Source organism: Haemaphysalis longicornis, unplaced genomic scaffold, assembly GCF_048455015.1.
Source record: "Haemaphysalis longicornis isolate Haplotype H1 unplaced genomic scaffold, Haemaphysalis longicornis Haplotype H1 scaffold_8, whole genome shotgun sequence".
Lineage (NCBI taxonomy): Eukaryota > Metazoa > Arthropoda > Arachnida > Ixodida > Ixodidae > Haemaphysalis > Haemaphysalis longicornis.
The window spans coordinates 99,905,464-99,926,712 of record NW_027526445.1 but is presented as its reverse complement, the minus strand read 5'-3'; the positions used below and the strand labels follow the sequence as shown (position 1 = coordinate 99,926,712).

Below are 21,249 nucleotides of genomic sequence, written 5' to 3'. Positions count from 1 at the left end.
CCTTTTCAGTGATTCAAAGGACTAGATATTTGAGTAAGGCGCCGAGATAAGAAATCGGAAAGGCAATGCCTCGCTCTCAAAAAAGCCTTGGCCTATTTTCCAACTACATCTACACTCCTGAAAGTCTGTTTTGGGAATGGGATAGCGTACGGAGTTTCACGCAAATGGATGCATGCTTTTCCGCTGGTGTGTTTCGGCTTTGCGTAGTTTGCTATGCATAGCTGTTGCCGACAGCAGCAGGCTATTTCCGTTCGTAAACATCCAGTGTATAAAATGCAATAAAAGGAGCTCTTCTCAAAGAATGTTCGCCACGCAGCTGTTACTGCATGCACATTAATTGCTTTTCACCTTGCTCTGGAAATGCTGGGGATTTTTCAATGAGAGAAAAACCAGGACAAACCTTGTTCTTTAAAAAAAATATTTGCAAAAATTATAAAGCGCTATTTTAGGGATTGATAAAACAAATATTATAGTGAGAAAAATATCTGCAATGGCAGTGCTTTTTTGTGAGCACCCTACATTTTCGACTTGACTGCTAACGGTCGCTTGTATTCTAGCCCTCATTATAAAAGAAGCTTGACCTTACACCACGCAGCACAAACATTTTTGTTGACCCGAAGCGCGATAGAGCGCATTCAAAACCAGGGATGTAAAATTGCTACGGGCACTAAAAATACTAGGGTAACTGCCTACATTTCTATCAGTAACTGCATTATTCGGCAATTGGGGACGGTTGCAAAGCTATATACGCTATTCCTGTCCACATGTATAAGCTACCATCGTTAGTAGGCATTTTGCTGCACACAGGTGCGACTCAATTAGGTTCGTAAAGAACGTTTTGTTACTAGTGCTAAATAAATGGGACTCAGAAAGTTCTGATCCGCCCGTTTAAGTTCATTCCACGCGCTGTTTTGCATATAATAGGCGACCGGTGGCTTTTCTGTTCGCATTTTATGTTGCTGTAGCTCGCTTACCGTCATGGTCCACTAGTTGTAACTTCTTCCCAATACACGCAGAAACGAGCATCAGTTATTTTTAAAATTTTTTGCAAGGATGCCATCTATTCAATTTTTTTTTTATTTATTCCGAGGAACTATCTTCAGATCTCTAACTATTACGATTGTCATTCTTTTTTCTGCAAGGACAACATGAGTGTTCAACATTTATACTAGGTTTCTCAGTTTCTTCGTTATAAGCAGTCACAAATAGGACCTGTTAGCCCTATATCTTTAGTTTTAGCCACACAGGCGGCCTAACTTTTTTGGACCTCAACATGCTGAGGGACAGCACTAAAGCACACAGTGGTTCTACTCATGGCTTTCTTTTCAATGTTTGAATCGCCGTATGGAAGTTCCCGAACACAGTTATAGTAGTCGGTAACTTTTAGTAGTGGATTTTTTACTCAAAGGTATGCTTTCTCCGTGGTGATTTGCAACAATAATGCTTTCTGATACTTATCTTGAATCTTATAAGCAGGTTTTCTCGGTAGCGATCCTAAAATATTTTGCCGGTCGTGTCCTGTGTCGCTCAGTAAAAACATCTCAACTGCAGGTTTGCAGAGGATAAAATAAAGCGCACTTGCTCCTATCACTGTCCTCAGACGCTCAGTTGTAGAAATACTGCCTAATTACACGCTTAGCGTAATTTTATTGTAACCTTGTACCCTTCACTATGGACCTTCATAGGTACAGAACATTCAACTTCCATGGTGAAGCGCTATCGTCCTTGCACAATTCTTCTGTACCTCCTTTAAGTGCTTTATGTACGAATATCCACGTTGTGCGCAAACGCTGCAAACTCGTTTTTGTGTTAACCAAATTTTTTTGTAGTCATTAAACGTGTTCTTCAGTAACTTTGCGTTATAGCATTGAATTTTATCCAAGATAATGTAGCAGTTAGTGATGGCCTAAACGCGATACCGGGACGATTGGGGGATTACAGCACTACGGAAACTTTACTACGCTTATTGCTTTATTAGAATTTTCCCAAAATTTCGTCTATTATTAGAGAACAAAATTTGCTGAAAAGAATAACGCATGTGGATGAATGATATGAGAGAACTATACACAGGAACGACGTGCGGAATACGCTACAGTAGAGTTCTTGGAAGCCCACGGGAATTGTTCTTGTCGGAGTACGTCCACTATCTTTCTGGGCTGTACAATTGCAAAGAATATAAACCGATGGCATAGACAGTGCTTCCGTTTGGCATGTTCTTTCAAATGTGCGACAGGTTTTAAATTCCTTGCAAGCTGTGTTTCGCTTGTAAAAACAACAAGAGAAAACGACATTCGACGTTTATTGGTTGCGTGCGCTTTGCGCCAAGCATGATGGAAATGACGGATCTGACAGGCTGACCCAAAAACACAAGTACTACAGTGCGCGCGATAAAGTCCAGCGAGAATTGAAGATCAAATTGGAGCGATAAGCCCCCAGGTGCCGGAAGTCAATGTGTCCTTTTCCTTTCCCGAACTGTACGAAATTAATACTTGAAATTTTTACTTCGTAGAACACCAGCACTTTTTATACTGCTCGCAATGCACACATTTTTATACTGCTCGCAATGGTCAAACGCACGTGTGCTGCTGCAGCTGCGTTCAATGCTTGCGCCCAGCAGAAAAACTCCCTTGCGGCGGCATTTCATTGGCTGTTCTGAAAGGAAACCGGGGAATTAAAATCACGACGTCACAGGCGCTTGCATTAGGGTGAGCAGCATAGAACTCAATGCCTGTAGTGGCGCTCACTACGTGAATTGTGGGAGCACCGTGCGCACGTTTGTACGACTTGGGGCCGGAGGAACACATCCGTCAGGTGAGCCGTTTTTAGGGGCCGACCAACTGGTGATATGTTAGAACTTTCACGCACAAAACCTTCTAAAAGGAGTGGAATATTTTCTTTGTTTGAACCTATCTTTCCGGGGCTTTTTTAGTGAGGATCATCCTGCCTTTTTTCTAAATACAAAAGCACTTGTGGCGCTGTATGTCGACGAGAGTACTGTGTATGATTTAAATTTGCTTGTATCGTTTTTTTTTTCATAATAGTATAGTACGTGCACATATTTAGTTTAGCTAAAATTATTCTTTTTATGTTTAGGGGAATTCAGGAAAGAGGACGTTACAAGCCAGATGTAACTGACATATAGTGAGCTCATACTTTACAGCGTTGGGCCACCTGCAATAAATGGTACCCACAGTACAACAATATTTATGAATATAACAACATTAGTAATAAATGGGGGAGTACCGTGCGCACGTTTGTACGACTAGAGGCCAGAGGAAAACATCCGTCAGGTGAGCCGTTTTTAGGGGCCCACCTACTGGTGATATGTTAGTATTTTCAAAGGCAAAATCTTCTAAAAAGAATGGAATATTGGGGGAGTACCGTGCGCACGTCTGTACGACTAGAGGCCAGAGGAAAACATCCGTCAGGTGAGCCGTTTTTAGGGGCCCACCTACTGGTGATATGTTAGTATTTTCAAAGGCAAAATCTTCTAAAAAGAATGGAATATTTTGTTTGTTTCAACCTATTATTTTTTTCGGGGCCTTTTTAGCGTGGATAATACCGACTTTTTTCTAAATACAAAAGCACTTGTGCCGCTGTATGTCGACGAGCGTACCGTGCAGGGTTCAAATTTTCTTTAACCTTAATTTTTCATAGTAATATAGTACGCGAATAAATTTAGTTTAGCTAAAATTCGTTTTTTTTTATTTTTCGTGAAATTCAGAAAAGAGGACGTTACAACCCAGATATAACTGACATATAGTGAGCTCACATTTCACAGAGTTGGGTTATCTGCAATAAATGGTACGCACCGTAAAACAATATTTATGAATATACAAACATTAGTAATAACAAGTAAGGAGAATAAAAATTTATTTGTCTGCTCCTGTCGACCGCTTCGCTTGTCACTGGACTTTTGAAGGCTACTGCCGGACCAGTTCAAATTATGCCACCCTTAAAGGGGAACGTTTTATTCTTGCCTAGGAGAAATTGGTAAATGGGCAATCAATGACAACAGGACACCGTGACTGTCCCTATTGTTGATGTGTCTGGTCATTGTCTCCCCTCACTATCTGCCGCAAGGACAAACCGGGTCGCTAACTCCAGACGCCGTTGCTTCTCGCCGCACCAAATGTTGTAGCGTTTTTGACGACACACCTCTGGACGGCAACAAAGGTCGGGAAGAAGGTAAAATGAACTGAACAACAGAGTGGCGAGTTCGGCTGTAATTGTTCGTAGTTTGCCAACAGATATGGGACTGGTTATACAAAGAGCACTTACAAGAAATTACATAAGAATTAGTGCGGTTTACGGAAATCCTTCTAAGTTTACGGACTGCAAGACGTCGCGCCCGTCATCGATACCATCCAGATATGCAGCTTTCTAGGTCCTCTCTACGAAGCGCAACGTAAACTACGGGGAATACCTTGAACCTTCCTATATTTTGAAAGCAAAAGCATAGTCGGGAAATCAGTGGATCTGTCGCTTCACGATCCCTTGAATATGGCTGGCCCACCTGTACCACTGGGCGGTCCCCCAAAACTACCTTGCGGACATCGTCTTTCTCTCTTGCCGTTGTCAGAAAATCGATCTCTCTTTCATCAGTGCTATTATACTTAACTGCGGCTGTAACACACAAGCGGCTACATTCTACACCACTACGTCACTGCTGTTCCTGGTTTTAGGCTCCGGTTTCCTTCTCCTGCGCATAATGGTGCTACTCCAAAAAAAAAATAACCTTTTTTTCGCGACAGCGCGTTTCATGAATAGTGGAAATCGAAGATTTTCGCTTTAGGAAACGGAAATTATTTATTGCCCTCGGTAATTAAGAAAAGAATATCCTCATCTGAACGTGGGACCGCAACAAATCTAAGGGGCAAGAAAAATAAGGAGGGATGGGGATCGCGCTCTTGGAAACGATCATTCTTCTTCGCCTCCTTGATTGATTGTAGGGTTTGACGCGCCGACGCAACGCGGGCGATGAGGCGCGCCGTAGTGCAAGGATCCGGATTATTTTGACCACCTGGGGATCATTAACGTGCGCCGAAATCTACTACACACGGGCGTTTTTGCTTTTCGTCTCCACCAGAAAAGCGGCCGCCACAGCCGGAAATCGTACCAGCGACCTCTTGTTCAGTAGCACAACGCTTTAGCCACTGAGCCTCCTGCGTGTAGAAATCAGATAACGTCTTATAACGTCGAGCGCACCGCGATACGAAGAGTGCTCCTAAATCTATAGACGTCGGAACGCGACTGAATTGAGTGGGTTCTTTGTACTTACCTTCTGTGTGGAGGTCGTATGTATTCTTTAATTTGGGGATCGATCAAGCATTTGTCAGCGAGATCTCGGGTGGGAGGCCACGAATTTATAATAGGTTATTTTCGTTTTGTACGTTCAAGTACTCTACGTAACCCGACTGAAGAACACCGGATGGACGAAAAACCGTTTTGTATTCATGCTGGACGAAGAGTTATTTGATTTCCACCACTGATTTGACGTATGCGTTGCTTTGTTGAAAAGTTTGTTCATACCTAGACCTGAGTATTCCCCACCACAACTTTTTAGAAGACGCCCAGGCTAGTAACTAGAGTGATAAATTTTTCAATAATCTAAGAACACCGCCGGCTGGAGAGAGAGTATCTGCCAGCTGAAGGATTGTTTAGTACAGCTATTCCAAGTGATTTGGGTGACTCCCCCTTAAAGTGAAATTTTGTGTGTGCCAGGTAATCAGAAGTCTTAGTTGCAGAAAAGGCCCATTGCGTAGCTGGCAAACACAAGTAGAGCTGTCGAATATTTGTGTATATTCACGGGAGCGCTAATTATCGTGTTGGTAAGAACCTTTTCACGGTAGGAAGCGGCAAAAGGAGAGAGGTTATCTCGCATGTGCCGAACGAAAGCTCCAGTGCAACAGTTATCGGCTATGCTGTTCCAGTAAGCACCATACAAACACTTTCCACCAGAAATCAGCCACATTATTTGATGCCGGAAACAAGGCGCAAGCGAAGAAAGCCACTGCCGGACGACGGTTTCATCGGGGGGATCCTTGTGCGCATGCCAGATAACCTCTCTCGTTTCACCATTTCTGTCGGGGTGAGGGTCAGACACACCAAGCGGACGACGCTTCCTCGATATTAAAAATTTTTCCGGCTATATAAGCGCGTGCTCTAAGGCACCCGAAAAGGCATGCGCGCGCGCACGCAAACACACAACCCCACACACGCACGCATACGCACACATGCCAAGAATCGTCATCCACAGCACGTCTCCACTGCAGGACAGAGAGTTGCCCCCGAGCTTTCAAACGACTGCTGTTGCAAGCTTTTTATGTGTGCTGTTCGCCACAAATTCCTATATATAAATTCTCCAGCGTGTGCTCGTTCTTCCCTAGTGCCTCGGCGGTCCCTTGGTGTCCACTCCACCAAAGAGTGGGTGAAGCGTTTATTCATCTTGTGTCCTAAACAGGATGCGAAATTCTACCCTTGTAGCTAAAAACGAAACAAATTTTCGTGGCTTCAGTTTGTACCTTGTTAACTGATGCAGTATGTTTATGCTCCAGTGTTAACCTAATGATTTACGGGGAAACAGCTCTAAGTACCAACCGTCGCTTCCTTTCAACGTACCTTTTGTGACACCAACATTCTGCCTCATATTTCATTGTCAAAAGATGACTTTATTTGTACACCGTTCTTTTCATATGCAGAGCTGGAAAACGCCGGAAAATTTCTAATTGTTTCCCAAATGCCGTTCATCACATAAAAAAACTTCATGAAGTTTTGTTCTCGTAAGGATAAGCAGAAAACCTTGATCTTTGCACACGCGAACGCGCACGCACACACAAGCAAGCACACACGCACGCACACACACACACACACACGCGCGCGCGCGCGCACAGATGGACGCGCATGCACACGCGGACAAGCACACGCACACGCACACACGCCCACGTACGCACACGCACGGACGCACGCGCATGCAAAGTACACATACACAAATACAGGCATACATATCTATGTATAAATAAAAATAGGATGAAACGGTCGTTCAACGAACACCGAGAAATAAGCGTGGAGTGAGAACAAGGAACGCGAAATAAAATATGGGTAGCAGTAATTCAATTTCTGTGTTGGCAAATCATTACTTTTATTCTTTGAAAAAATAGCAAGGACTTGAGAGAAAACTTGCTCTGGTCGAGGACTCGAAAGTTGCCTTTCAGAAGGCGTTAAGGAAACAGTGGAAACTAAGTACTTCGAATATGCTGTGCTGCAATACCCGCCTTTGTATTTGTGTGAGTGTAAGTAAGCGTACACTGACGGTGCTGGCGTGATAGCCAGCACCGGTCCGATGACTCCTAATTTTATTTATTTATTTATTCCTAATTCCCCTAAACGCCCCCCTGACATGGTATTAAATTACATGCCATTTTTTTAGGTGCGGTGTGCCTTAGGACCGCACAAAGTCCGTCCGCGTCTGTGCGCATAGCATTTACAATAGAAAAAATTCAAGCCCTCTGTCTGGTACACCAAACAGAGTTTGTGTCAGTCGTCTCATTCGTTGGGCTGCGACCATGAGTTAGTACGCGTGAGTCAGACAGCTTACTCCCTGGCCGGTAACGGTGCGGAGTACCTTAGGACCTTCCAATGTCCGTCCGCGTCCATTTGTACGTATACCCCTATCAAGCGAAAATCAAGCGAAATGCGATTTGAGCCGTGAGTTGTAGTTTCATTTAGAAAATAATCAAGGTGCAATCATGACCCCAATACTATGATGGTCCAGGCGCAAATCGGAGGCCACGCGGGGAGCAACGTGGATGTCATTTCGAGTCTCTGTACTCCGCACCGTCGCCATCATCAATGGAATTGAGATGCGGCCATTTTTCTGTGTCATTTCAAGTGTCTTGTTTGCCACCAATGCGTAATCAAAAAAAAACTTTTGCGGCAAGAAAACATGCCTCAGTTTTTGAAAAAGTTAAAAGCGAAAAACAGGAGTTTGGATTAAATTCTGAATAAAGTGTGATGAAACTAAAAAAAATACGGCAAAGCACCCACATTGATGCAAGCATGAGAACTTAAGCAAAGATTGAAGGGACATTACGAGCCCATATCATGTCCAGTTTATTCTGACTCTGCCCTGCAGTGCTTCTGTGACATGTCGTGAAGCAAACCTACACCACCGTACATGCGGTCGCTATTTTTATCTAGGGACCATGAGGTGTCGAGCTGTAAGGTCGTCTTTTTGCTTGTTTGCTAATATCTGCCTGTGCGTGCGGAATAAATGTCTCGAACCCTGTGCACGTGCGCAGGAAATCCCGTCATCATGTTCGTAGAAGGGACTCCTCCGCAAACTGTGGAGATTGGCTCAGATTAAAGTTCAACAGCCCCATGGCACTCCCAGCGGCTGTTTGGCGGCGAAAGGAGCATTAAAGCCCGACCACATGCTTGCGTAAAACCGACGTACAGGCGCAACGGCGGAAACCGGCCTAAGGACGTACAGAACTGATGTATTCCGGTGTACGCCGAATACTTTGCTCCGGGCTTGTTACCGCCAAGTCAGAGCCAGACATACATCGACGCAAACGTTCGGGCGCACGGAGTTGAGGTCGACATCTGGCGGTGATGCAATTCGGCTTTCCGGTCGGTCGCATAACAAGAAAGGTAATTGATAAATAAGCTGACGTTACTATTATTATGTAATAACTCGAAGTAAATTGTAAATTGCGGAGAGCACACAATGGGAGAAAACACGGGAAGCAACGAGCAACTATTGGAGCATGGGAGCTTACGCAAAATGCAGAGCAGGATTTTGTGCCTGGCAAGTACGCATACTAATTCTTAAGATGTTTCAGAGTCCCAAAAACTGATTGAGTTGTTTATTGTTTCAATATACGCACTTTTGTGATTACAAGCAATTTTCGTTTTATTTCACCTAAAGTGCACTTTATCTGGTCGCCACAAAGCTGAGTCCGGGGCACATGTAGTCTAGCGACACAGCGCGGCGCATGCGAGTACGCTTGCGTACGCCGGGTTCACTCGCACGTTGCGGTGCCTATGTGGTTACTCGCCTTCTCCAGCGTCCTTGGTCGGCGTAAAAGCAGCGGTTGATGTCGCCACAGGCGTACGTCATTGCGCGAGTACGTAGACTTTGCGCGTGCGGATGGTTGGGCTTTTGCTTATCGAGCAGTTACCAATTGAAAAACCAATTTCTTCCAACGCAGCATTTTCTGATGCTTCGTGTTACTTAAACAACAGGTGACGGAAGCGCGTGAGAAAGCGGTGGGTCCAGCAGGAAAAGTAAAACCTACCGAACGAATTACCGCCGTCGCAGAAGCCACTGGCAACGCTGTGGGCACGTACGACCAATTAACTTTCCCGCCCTATACGTCCGTTCCCTGCCATTGTGTGTGCGTCTTATTGGTGCGACACGCGAGGTGACATGATGGTTAAACAATGTGAATGAGCCACACGGCCAACTTTACTTTACCTACTAAACGTCCAGAGGACACCGCAATGGTAGCGAGAACGACGACAGGGGCGACGTTGGCTTTGCATTCTCGCTATGGATATTCGCCTTTTATTCGCATTGATGCAGTCGGCATGACTTTGTATGACCATCAGTTAATTTATTGTAACAGCGCCAAATGCCTAATGTGAAAACGGGTCTAAGTACTTTGGTGTGCGAGCGCCTGATTGACAGTACGTACGTATTTGCGCGTTTTTACTAGTAAGCCCGTGTGTGCACTTTCATCCAAACTCGAAAAAGACATTAGCGTGGTTTATTGTAGCGTTTAATGTAACGCTTATTATTATGGTAACGCTTATTACGACTTTTTTTAAGGCTTTGGGAATCAAGTTGCCCATTAGCCCACAGGCCAGGAAAGTGTATAGAACTTTTACGGGCACGCAAACCACTACTTATACCTCTCCGCGCCAGTACAGCCTAAAAAAAACGTTTATAACATGATACAAATAACATGATACATGATACAAAACATGATACATGATCTAACGTGATACATGATACAAAAAAACAATATCTGAAAACAAAGTCCTGCTTTTACGCATACATTTTATTATACTTCGGTGCCAACGATACGTGGTTTTCGAACAAACACATCGTAAGGGCATGCGCCTTGAGGCCCAAGAACAAGATTAACCGCCTCATAGATTGCCTTTTGCTTGTCGTAGGCGCAGCCCTCGCTTCTTATTAGCGATTTACGTGGCGAGGAAGTCATTTGCTGTCGGCGCTAGGCGAGAAGGTTTTTTCAAAAATGCGCGCACTCCACTCAATCGGTGCGGAGTTGAATCGCCGCCGGTGAACATCCCAACATAGTAAACACAGTCCACCCACGGGACCACGCCATCGCATTTCGTCGCGAAGCGAACGCGGTCACAACACACACAGAGACAGCTTCGGCCGCCGTATTGGCTGCAAAGCATCATTATTACAGGCTACATTGTCACAGCAATGAGCTCTACCAAAGGGCAACGTGCAAACCACGGAGGACATTCGGGAAAAGGAGAAAAGATATGTTCCATCAGACGCAAACAACTCTCCACAGGTGAGCGGAACCGTGGACGGCTTACCCACTCTTTACCGACATAATGCAGACATTGAGATGCCCATGCCTCCTAACATACTCGCAAACAACTCAAAGATATACCGTAACTATTTGCGTTCGGCTGCGTACGCTAAAACTTCTGATTCAATTTTACGGCTGCGCAGATGAGGTTACGCCGCGCAGCCTTCATATACGTAGAGTTGAAGTTCAGAGGCATGAAGCTGCGAACCTTCATTAACCATTGCAGTTGGCACCAGCACCGCGCCTTTACCGGTTGCGAATGTCGGCATGGCCTAAATTATACTTGTGCATTATACCTGTAGGTGTACGAGATTATTTTGCAGGTACTGCCCCAGAGACTGGTATGTTCGTGTTGTGGAGATGCCAACTGCGGTTTTGTCTTCAGTGTCCTTTTACGTATACCTGGAATATGACCAATTCGGCAGCTTTGTGCTGGGTGAAGACGTAAACTTTACATTTTTGTTGATTAGATCTACGACAGTGTTTGATGAAACCTCGCGTCTGTTTACCATGAGTGAAGGAAATGCATTATAGACGAGTTACGGCTACAGCAACGCGGTACCCTACATGGGCACTCTTGGAAAAAGTCAACACTGACATTGCTTGTGTGCACAGGAGTCGTCGGCAGTGATAGCGAGTACAAAAAAGTGCCTGCAAGCTTACGGACTGAACGGGCGCTCACTGTAGCCACTGATGCATAATCGCTAACTGAATTTTCGCAATCACGGTGAGGACCTTCTGCATTCGTCTGCTGCGGCGACTGCGCTCTAAATCGCGTAATAGTTGCGACACAAAAGGAAGCTGCACAGCCGTTCAACCAAGCGGCCAGTTTTTTTTTCCTGGTTGCTAACACAATGGCAATGTTTTTGGCGATAGTACAAGATGGCGAAATAATACGTGATATATGCGTACAGCATCCAGAAGCAATGGAGGCTTGTGTAAGTGTTGTAGAGAGTGACGGTAAACCCAGCTCTCGTCATCTTACCGCTACAGCGTCTCTCTACTTTGTTTCTTTGGCTTTACATCGGCATCTTCACTGCTCAACATACCTTCCAACCAAGTGCACTGGTATAAAGAGACATCATACGCAGTGCCATCACGGCAACGGCCAGAATACGCCAGAAAACTTCCAACGTTTTTCATAATAATCCCTCCAGGTATCAATATCAGTCACTTATGTCGGCTGAGACATTCCGAGTAATAGGGTGCGCTGTTCTGCAGTAATTAAGGTGGTAAAGCTGTGAATGCTGTGTGATGCGGTGTCCTGAAAACAGCTCCCCGACAGCACACACAGTAGTAATAAACTTACTTCAACTATCGACTCTACGCGGAAGTACGAGGTCAAACGTCACTCGCAAAGACTAGAGTGAACACATGTTTTATTTCAGAAATTGTGGCAGAAATAAAACGAATTTATGTAACGAATTAAGAAAAAAACTCGCACAAGTGCCTATAATGCGGAAACATTTTTTGTTCTTCCTTGCTACAACGCGAGCACTCCTAAAATCTTTTTTTTTTGGTTTGTACAAACACTGATCGATGTAATGAACTCTGTACGTAGGTAATAAAGACCTGGGTATTGCTGAGAAGTTTTAGCGGCAGTTATTAAAAAGAAAGGCTTTGTTACCCCAATACGAAAATGAAAAAAAGCGCCGTTGTATTTGCACAATCAGGTAAATGGCTCTTGCTGTAACGAGAAAATAATAAAACGCACAAGGGCGGGGTCCAGTGGAATCTGAACCTGGGCCTCCCCAGTAAAATGACGGCGCTCTTGTCTTTATGGCACGGAAATATTAGATAGTTATATACGACGATTAACACACAATGTAAAACTAAGAGCCAGCAAAGGGTAAGCACATGAGTTTAACAAAGGTTCGGATCATTTAAAAACACATGCAACCAGAACCACGCATGAAGAACGTACAGCCACTCTGGTGAATCAATCTGCGCCGCATAAACTCTCCGCAGTAACGCCACCTGATCACGAAAAATGCTCTTCGTTGGCCTAGCGGATTACGCATGCTGACTAACCATGCGGCACTTCTACAAGCTAAACAATCCTACACGAATAAACCAATATGGCACCCCATTAACATCATTAAATAGCAAGAAGCGAAGGGTGTACGAATTGCTTTCATCGCAAAACGTCCCAGAAAACCGCCGTGCCACGGCACAGCACGAAACATTGGTCAATAGTATCTGGTTGATTGTACAAGCAGCAATTCTCTGAACAAGATATCGACATCTGTGTTTCACGCAGCCATGTTTTGAGTGGCAAAGGATGTGAATGAAGGTAGGAAAAAAAACGTTTTCGGCATTTGGCGGGACGCACATGTGCTCGGCACGATCTCCAACACTGTTGTAGTGCTTCCGCAAGTAGGGGTGGAGGTAAAGAGGCACCTTCAACAGATTATCAATTAAAGTGTTCCGACAGCCTTTCTTCAAAGGCTAAAGAGGTACTCCAGAGAAAACAGCGCAGTAAGATAATAAAGTACCCAGAAATTTTTCTAGTAAACCCAAAGGCGGCGTCCTGATACCTCACCCTAGACGCAGACTAGGTAAATGATAACTCATGCGCTTTGAAGTACGCTAAGCAAAAGTCGTTGATCCGGCATCTTCATGAAGCACAACCCAGACTAAGTCGGTGCACAAACCAAACCATTCAGACCCCCACATGACCATGGCAAACGCACTGTGTTCAGCCTGGCCTTACGCCCACGCACAGTATAGTACCCGAACATAAAAACGTTTTTCGTTTATTTCGCATGCTCAATCAATCATAACAGGTCGCCTAGACCACGGAGACCACTTAAAAAGAAGACATTATAGAGAACGCTGCTGCCATGCGGACCGCAGCAAAAAAAAAAAGGTGTTGTGGTTGTTGTTCGTCCTTTTGTAACGCATGCCCACTTGGCGGAATGATTCGCGAAATAATCTTTGAGAAGCTAATGTGGCCGCTTGACCAAATTAACAGTATTGGGAATTTGGTACGCAGAAGTTGTGGAATAGTGAATGCCACGTGAGATCTTAACGTATTGTACCATGACAAGAGCAGGTGGACCCCACACGCGTAGAGTCATAACTCTAGAATATGCGGCCTGCGGAAGTCCGCTTGTTCACTTTATTGGCATCCTGAGACGACGCGACAAAATCAAAAAGGCAAATGCATACATGGTCAAGCAGAAATAAAGGCGGGCAGAGGAAGTCGCGCCAAAAGTCCTAAAACGCGACACAAGAGACGCGTAAACGATGTAACAGTGAACCAGTTGTTAATTCGTGTCCCTAGGCTTTCGCCTTTCTAGAACCTAAACAGACGCAATTGCCCAGAAATTATATGAAGTGAGCTTCAGTAAAGAAGACAAATGCGTCACTAAAGTATAGTGACCCGTGTTTTTAATTTTATTTTATTTGTGCTAACTCAACAATCTTGAACGTGTATACTGTTTGAACGCCAATGTATGAGAACCAGACGCTTTGTGCCGCGGTTGGGGTATTGAGGTCTCCGAGATTTTTCTTTGGTGCAGTAGCAAAATAATGCTTACGTGTAGTGGAATCAATTACCCCCCCCCCCCCATACTCCGAAACACATTCTGTGTCCAACGACACTGGATGAAAAGGAATGTTTTATTATAGAACAAAATTTCCAAATATAATAAATTTTGGAACTTTACAAGATGATACATTTCTTATGCACTTGCAATTATCCCGCAAATGCGGGATTTTGACGTAACAGAATGCATATAACTGGCACCATAGAAGCCTACAAGTGTGCTGGTGTCTTAACCAGCCCCTCTGAACTTTCTTTCTAGGCGAAATGCAGTCACTTTTAATGATGTATCAAAAGACCGCTTGTGATATGGAATCAGTCTTAACCTCTGCCTTGTTGGCGGTACCGCTTTCCAAATGATCACAAGAGGAGGTTTGTTTGTGAAGCGAAGTTTAGGTATACTCCACGCGATCCTCTTCATGAACCCTTCAGAGGGTTCTTTACCGACACGCGCGTTGTAAAATATTTGTGTTGGCCGCGTTTTCCCTGCATTGATTATTACTGGGCAGCTGGCAGACTTCCTTCACGTGTAGAGCCGCGCTAGACTTATAGAGTACGCGGAGCACGGCCTGCGGCGTTTAACATTCTGGAATAAAGTAACTACGTGAATTAAAACTTCGAAATGCAGTCCCGTACGATGCTGTTATAACAAGAGGCTTTTACATTTTTATGTGGCGATGGATATGCAGGTGATTCTTTAACGCACAGAACACCCAAAACTACTCCAAGTAGCTCAACGTACGCATGTCACCCCTGTAGGAAATATTCGGGTGGAACAATTTCGGGATATCTAAAATAAATGTGTTTTTACAGGGCAGCCACGGATGGAACAATTTTTCGATTACAATACCTGCCTCTCAAACTGGCTGTCAACTGTCGGGTGTCCTCAGGTCCCCATTACGACGCAGCTGCACGGCAAAGCGTGCAGCACGTAAACATTTCACCTACGGTAAACAGCTGTAGAATGCTGTCTTACTGCAACGTATAAACCGCCGCTGCCAACAATGCCAATTCTGAGGTTACTTATACGCAGATAATCAGTATTTACGCTAACCCGAGAATAATATCGAAGAATTGGAGAGCACTGCAAAGTTAAAGTGACGTAAGTGCAAGAAATTGTTGGTATGCGTATTGCTTTACTGGAACACGTCCCTCTTCCTATTCTCAAAGCAATGTTGAACTTCAAAACAAAAATATAGATAAACACCCGAAAAAATAGTCAACTGAAGGAAAAAGGATGGTCTGAGCTCTCTTCCTTACTGTTTGCTTTCTCTGCATTGCTCTTTTTACGTAGTGATGTCAAGGCTACCCTGGGTGCAGTTGTGTTTATGTTTTAATAGGTATTCGGTGTTACTTTCCGGAAAGCTAGACTAGTTGAGAAATGTTTTAAAGTGGGTAGAAATATGGTTCCATTGATGTAGAATAGACAAATCGTTGTGTGAAGCCTTCCTCTCAAACGTATACCATAGTTCGAGAACGTAATTTTTACCCGGCTCAGAAGAACTTTTTTAAGATTTCAACATTCTGATTTCCTTTTAATATCAAAAGGCAACTTCAGGTGTGAGGGGAAAGCATTTGCTTGTAAAACATGTCGGAGAAAACAGCATCTCTTCTGGTTGTTCCGGAGCGGTAAAAGCGCTGTACTTGTAAGAAAATTCCTCTTTTGATAGTTGCTTGCTACAGAAACCTCTCATTTCTTTTTGGTACGTAAGATTATCAGGGACCTGTAAAAATATGAATGCTTGTATAAACAAGATGTCCTGTAACAGCTTCATGTAATGCATTCTGGACATTCAGATCAATATGCCCACAGCTCAAAATTTGTTACGTCACATCACAAGAGGCAGATAGGTATCAGTTACCACATTATAATGATAATAAATGAACCAATCGATTGAGCATGTTAACAAGGTTTGCAAATGTTAGTAAGATAACGCTGTTACGAAACACTAAGCAACTGATTTGCCTTTAATGCTGGAGAATTATTTCATATTGCCTCATAGAACCAGAAATCTTTTTTTGTTTAAGGATAATGGGGGTTGTGAAAGTGTAACCTTCGGTGGAATGCGGTTTTCGCTAATGTCAATATCGGCAATTTTTAATTAACAATCATAAATTTCTGTCGCTAAGCTTATCATTCTACTATTTGTTATGTATGTTAGGCACCCCTCAGAAGAAATATATAATACTTCTATCGATTTCTTCGTACTTTTTCATGTCTTTTAGGGGTCACAAACATCTCACGTTATTTATTGTGCGAAAATGCTTTGATATGCCCACAGGTCGAGCCTAAGCACAGGAAAGGAATACGCCATGGATCCCGAAAGCCTAATTGAAGTAGACGGTCTTCTGGTCAACGACTTCCTCCGGGAGGAGAACGTGCGGGCTGCCATGCGGTATCGTCCACGCGAAGATGACGTGTTTGTGGCTACTTACCCAAAGTGTGGAACCACCTGGACGCAATATATAGTGTGCAACATCTTCTCCAGAGGAAACGCACCAAACAACGTCACCGACTTCTTTCTCCAGGCCCCTTACTTTGACTTTATGGGAGCGGATGCTGCAACCAAGATGCCGAGGCCAGGTGCTCTCATGACTCACTTGCCTTTCGACAAGCGGTGTCACTCGGACAAGGCAAGGTAGGGCGAGTGTTTCAAAAATTTGAGATTTCTTCTTTTTTGCTGGGGCGGGGAGTAAAGAAGGATGGGAAGGGGGCATTGTATTTTTTTTCTTTGACTCGAAGACACAGTGACCGCTTTAGAAAATGTTTTCTACTGTGTAATAAAACATTGAGGGGGGGGGGGCTACTGCTCATTTCATCGCAATCCGTTGGGTGCAACTGAGAGTCATGGGTTAGTTACATACAGCTTATGGCTACATCAATAGAGCCCATTATGCGCCTGTCGTTAAGCCGATGGATAAAATGATTCAGTTAGATGATATGCGATGTGGTACAAATACATATTGTTGTTTATTATAACACTGTGCTATAATAACATTGTGATTGATATTGCAATTGGCAATTAGTATTAATTTGGGAACACGGTTGAGAGCCACTTAGTTGAGGTAGACCATTAAAAATGATATACTAAAAGAAAGCTAGACACTGCTGAATATTTTAGGCTGCGTATTGTGTCATTTAGCTATAGGTGCTTCTAAGTCTACATTGTTGCCTTCCTTCAAGAAAACGGCATTCGGGCATATTGTGCCGATGTATCGCAAATATTTTTTCTCGTCGTAATCATTAGGCAGCACTTGGGGTATATAAAGAATACAATTGTAGAATATAACTGAATTGACAATAATTACCCATGAGGATCCAAAGTCTTTATTTAAACTATGTAATTTCTTGCCTTTCAGGTACATCTTTGTGGCCAGAAATCCTTATGACTGCGCTGTGTCATACTATCACTACCTTCTCGGGCACACCCCAAAAAGCTGCACAGATGTGTCCTTTGAGACATTCATAGACGCTTTTGTCTCCGGACGGGTGCCGTACGGCGATTACTTCGACCACCTTCTTTCCTGGTACGCCCACAGAGAAGATCCAAACATCCTATTTCTTACATACGAAGATCTCAAGAAAGACACAAGTACATATATTCTTAAAATTGCCGATTTTCTTGGCAAAGAACACGGTGACCAGTTACGGGAGGACCCAAAGCTCTTCAAGAGAATTCTGCAATCCTGCAGCTTGACAAATATGCGGGCGGTCTTCGACTGCAGATGTGACAACTTCGTTAATGCTTTGCTCGACCTCCCTGAAGAGAAGAGGCTGCCATCAATGGAAATATACCGGATAAAACGTCTTGCAAAAAGGGAGAGCCACGAGGGCTCAGGCCGCGTTCGGAAAGGAAAAATTGGGGACTGGAAGAACCACTTCACGACACCCGAACTTCTTGAGCGCATGAAATCTTGGATCAACGCGAAGACCCAAGGCTCGGATGTTATGGGTCTTTGGAAAGACCTTGACATTCCTTAATCGGCGGCCTAATGCATGCCACTTTTGTCTAAAACCTTTTGCGTATTCGTGTTAGGTATACCATTCCGATCAATAAAAATATGCCATTAGCCAGTAGCCAACGTCAGTTACAAATCTCCTAAGAACCAGCGTTTGGGACAGAGCACAAGTACAATTCTGACACAATCTCAAGTCTACAGCTCCACTTATATAGAGTTTTAAAGCACAGCGCCAGGCGAAGCGCACCAGGCACTGCAGAAAGCCATTCAACAACGCCCCAGACAGACGGCTTACTGTTTAGGCTGCGGTATGCAATTAGTTGAAATCAACGCGGAAAAATATCCTCAAAGCATACGAGCACACTGGTTTAAAGCGATGACGCCCTTCCAATGAGATTGCGCCCTCGACTACTTTTCTCTAGTTTAATCTTGGACGCAAAATAAGCGACCAACTTAAATCATCAACTCACCGAACAGAAGCAAATTGCATTGTAAACTCTTACTGACAAAATTGGGCCAAAAAAGTTAAGAATTACGATTTCCTGACGCCACTGCCCACATTCAGGCCATCGACAGAGCGCATTGACATTGGTTTTTCTTTGTTCGGTTTTTGCGCTGAAGTTTAAGGCTTCAGTGCTAAAGACTGTAGGTTAGTCGACATTGTGCACAACCAAGTTATGTGGCAACATTCCGTGTGAACGCAAATGAACAGCTGCCTCGTACAATTTCTCCCGAGTCGTGCCTGTCTGTTCTTGGGCTGAGCTGTAGGCGGACGTTCGGCACTGGTTGCTTCTTGTTTGGGCTTTAACATTTAACATATCCAAGCCGGTTTAGCACGCATGCAACAGGCTTGCCATACGCAATGTGTTATACGGTGGCAGAAGAAGTTGATTCGTTAGCACGCGTTTTTGCACAATAAAGTCACCCGTTTTGTTGCGGAGGTGGCGGTGGCGGGGGGAGGAGGCGGGGGGTACGGAGGACTGAGAGGAGGGCGGAGGGTTTCCACTCACGAAGCACACTGTAGATGGCGTCGCCAAATTAACCAGCGTTCCCCCTCGGAGGTATCTGCTCGCCGACGGGCGACTCGCAGGTACGACTTTGCCGTCTGCTTTCCACACGGTCGTTTTGGGGCGGTTTTGGCGCAGCGTCGCGTCCATTATATAGTCATACGGCAAAGATACTTGAAGGGTTGCTTTCCAGGGCGGGAAAACAAAATATAGAGACCACATACAGACCTCTGGGAGCTGGAGAAACGCTAGGAAAACGCACCGCTTGCCACAAATGTGGCTTAATTTTCTAAATTGGTGAATACCAATTCGGTTGTGTTTTAACAGGTATTACAAAAGGCGAAAGGAGCAAATTGATCAGATAAATAGCGATTATAAAGTTTCTTCAGCTTTCTCGCAATGCTCAAACTTACTAAACTATCTTGTTTATCACTAACTATTACTGAGCTCGAATGCCAACTTGTTTCGGTGTGTGCACTTGTGTCGCGTGGTGGTGCAGCCCAAACCTAGCTTATGACGGTGGGTAGGTTCCGCTGCCTCAGCCTTAGAAAGACAGTTCGCTCTGTTTTCTCTCTCCCGAAACACGGCCGGGCTACGGCGGCGGCGTTCGCTGCAGTTGCCCGGCCGTTGGCGATGCTTCTGCTGCGTTCGAGACGCCGCCCCAGCTAAATCCAGGTAACGGCTGGCAGAATGTCAGGTTTCACTCGTTCTAGAGCCACGTGTATGAATTCAAGTGACGTCGCATGGACAATTGTTGTGGGTGTCATTTAAAGGTTTGCTTTTCAACCACCTTCACTGCCTAAATTAGAGCCATTATTTTGTTACTTTTAATCCATTAGTCCTTTTGCCAAATCATAGAACGGAATATGTAGCGATGGTGTATACCAGCCACAGTAAGAAATGATAAACTATTGGTATCATTTCTGCCTGCGATAAGTTTTGAATCGCGAGTTTTTCTATAAGGAAGATCGCTGGTGTTTCCGACCTGTTACGTTACACATGCACATCGATGCCGCCTATCGTAACTGGCCCTTTTTGTTTTGCCCGCTGGAGCAACGCAAACGGGTAAGCACTGCGAGCCAATGTTCTTTGTGTATTTAACATGATCCGGTGGCTATGGCGACGTTATGTATCTAGGGCAAGGTAATGCCTAAACACCTGGAAGGACTGTCTTTTAAAGTTATGTAGAAGGAGTTTTTAAGTAACCACTAAACCTTGTTGGTGGAGCAGCGTCCCTATCTTTAAAATATATGCAGCTTAATTACTTGCATTAATAATTGAGGGCACTGTAACTTACCTATAACCAGAATTTTATCATAGAGCAGATGGGTACTGCTGTTTCCAACTGCCTGCGAGCACTCGTTTTTTTGTCACTCTTGTTCCGAGTGGTAAAATGTGCCGTTTTAAATTGTACAGAAAAAGCACCCCTGTACTCGTTTCTTCTACCGATAAGAGAGTCGACTTGCAGTCACTCTTGCCTCCTCCAATGACGGGCAGCACCACTTGTTTATTCATTTCAATCTTCATGCTATTGCACTGTTCCTGGCACATGTATTAGGTTGTCTACCAATGGGGTTTGATGAAGCAAATTGTGTGTAGACAACAACAAATAACGTGCCGCCTTGTTTGTATCCAGAAATGTCTTAAACACAGCTAGGACAAATCGTAAGCAAATTTTTTGAATAGCGCCAAAGTGCGTTTTCGGGACAACCTGATGAATCTCTACTTTTCTGATTTGGTGTACTTTAGAACACTAGGTTCGGGAAAGATTCACCATTTTTATGAGGCAGTTATGATGAATGCTAAGCACTATTTAGAGTTTTCGAATATTAGTGTGTTAAACGTGGTCGGCACTTTATTTTTGCGCACAAAACAATACAGGCTGTAGGCGACTTCTCCGCTGCCTCCACAGAAACCGTCTGTGCAATTTGTTTTCGGGGATGGTGAAAATACACAGCTTCGTTCACGGTTGTAAAGCTGCCTGCATTGGCCGTTTGGCCATAATGCAAATTTTTCGTATCCGAAGTTGCAAACCCGGAAACACAAAAACTACCATGTGCTACGTCTTTCGCTGGGGAAAAAATACGAAATTTACAATGGCATCTCATCGCAATAATATCGAATAATATCTAATTGTCACAGAAAGAAAATCTCGAAC

At 44.2% G+C, this 21,249-nt stretch overlaps 1 protein-coding gene across 1 annotated transcript; it reads left to right on the top strand.

The window, feature by feature from the left end:
* Positions 1-2,671: 2,671 nt before the first annotated feature.
* LOC144149060 (sulfotransferase ssu-1-like) lies at positions 2,672-19,019 on the top strand. Its single transcript, XM_077680604.1, has 3 exons — positions 2,672-2,811; positions 16,407-16,763; positions 17,485-19,019. Exons 2-3 carry the CDS (start codon positions 16,438-16,440, stop codon positions 18,104-18,106), a joined length of 948 nt encoding a protein of 315 aa, XP_077536730.1. The 5' UTR covers positions 2,672-2,811; positions 16,407-16,437; the 3' UTR covers positions 18,107-19,019.
* The last annotated feature ends 2,230 nt before the right edge of the window (positions 19,020-21,249 follow it).

Excerpts from the sequence above, each read along its gene's own strand:
- LOC144149060 (XM_077680604.1), top strand. The coding sequence starts at position 16,438 with ATGGATCCCGAAAGCCTAATTGAAGTAGACGGTCTTCTGGTCAACGAC. Across the intron at positions 16,764-17,484 it reads TGTCACTCGGACAAGGCAAG|GTACATCTTTGTGGCCAGAA; the intron begins GTAGGGCGAGTG and ends CTTGCCTTTCAG.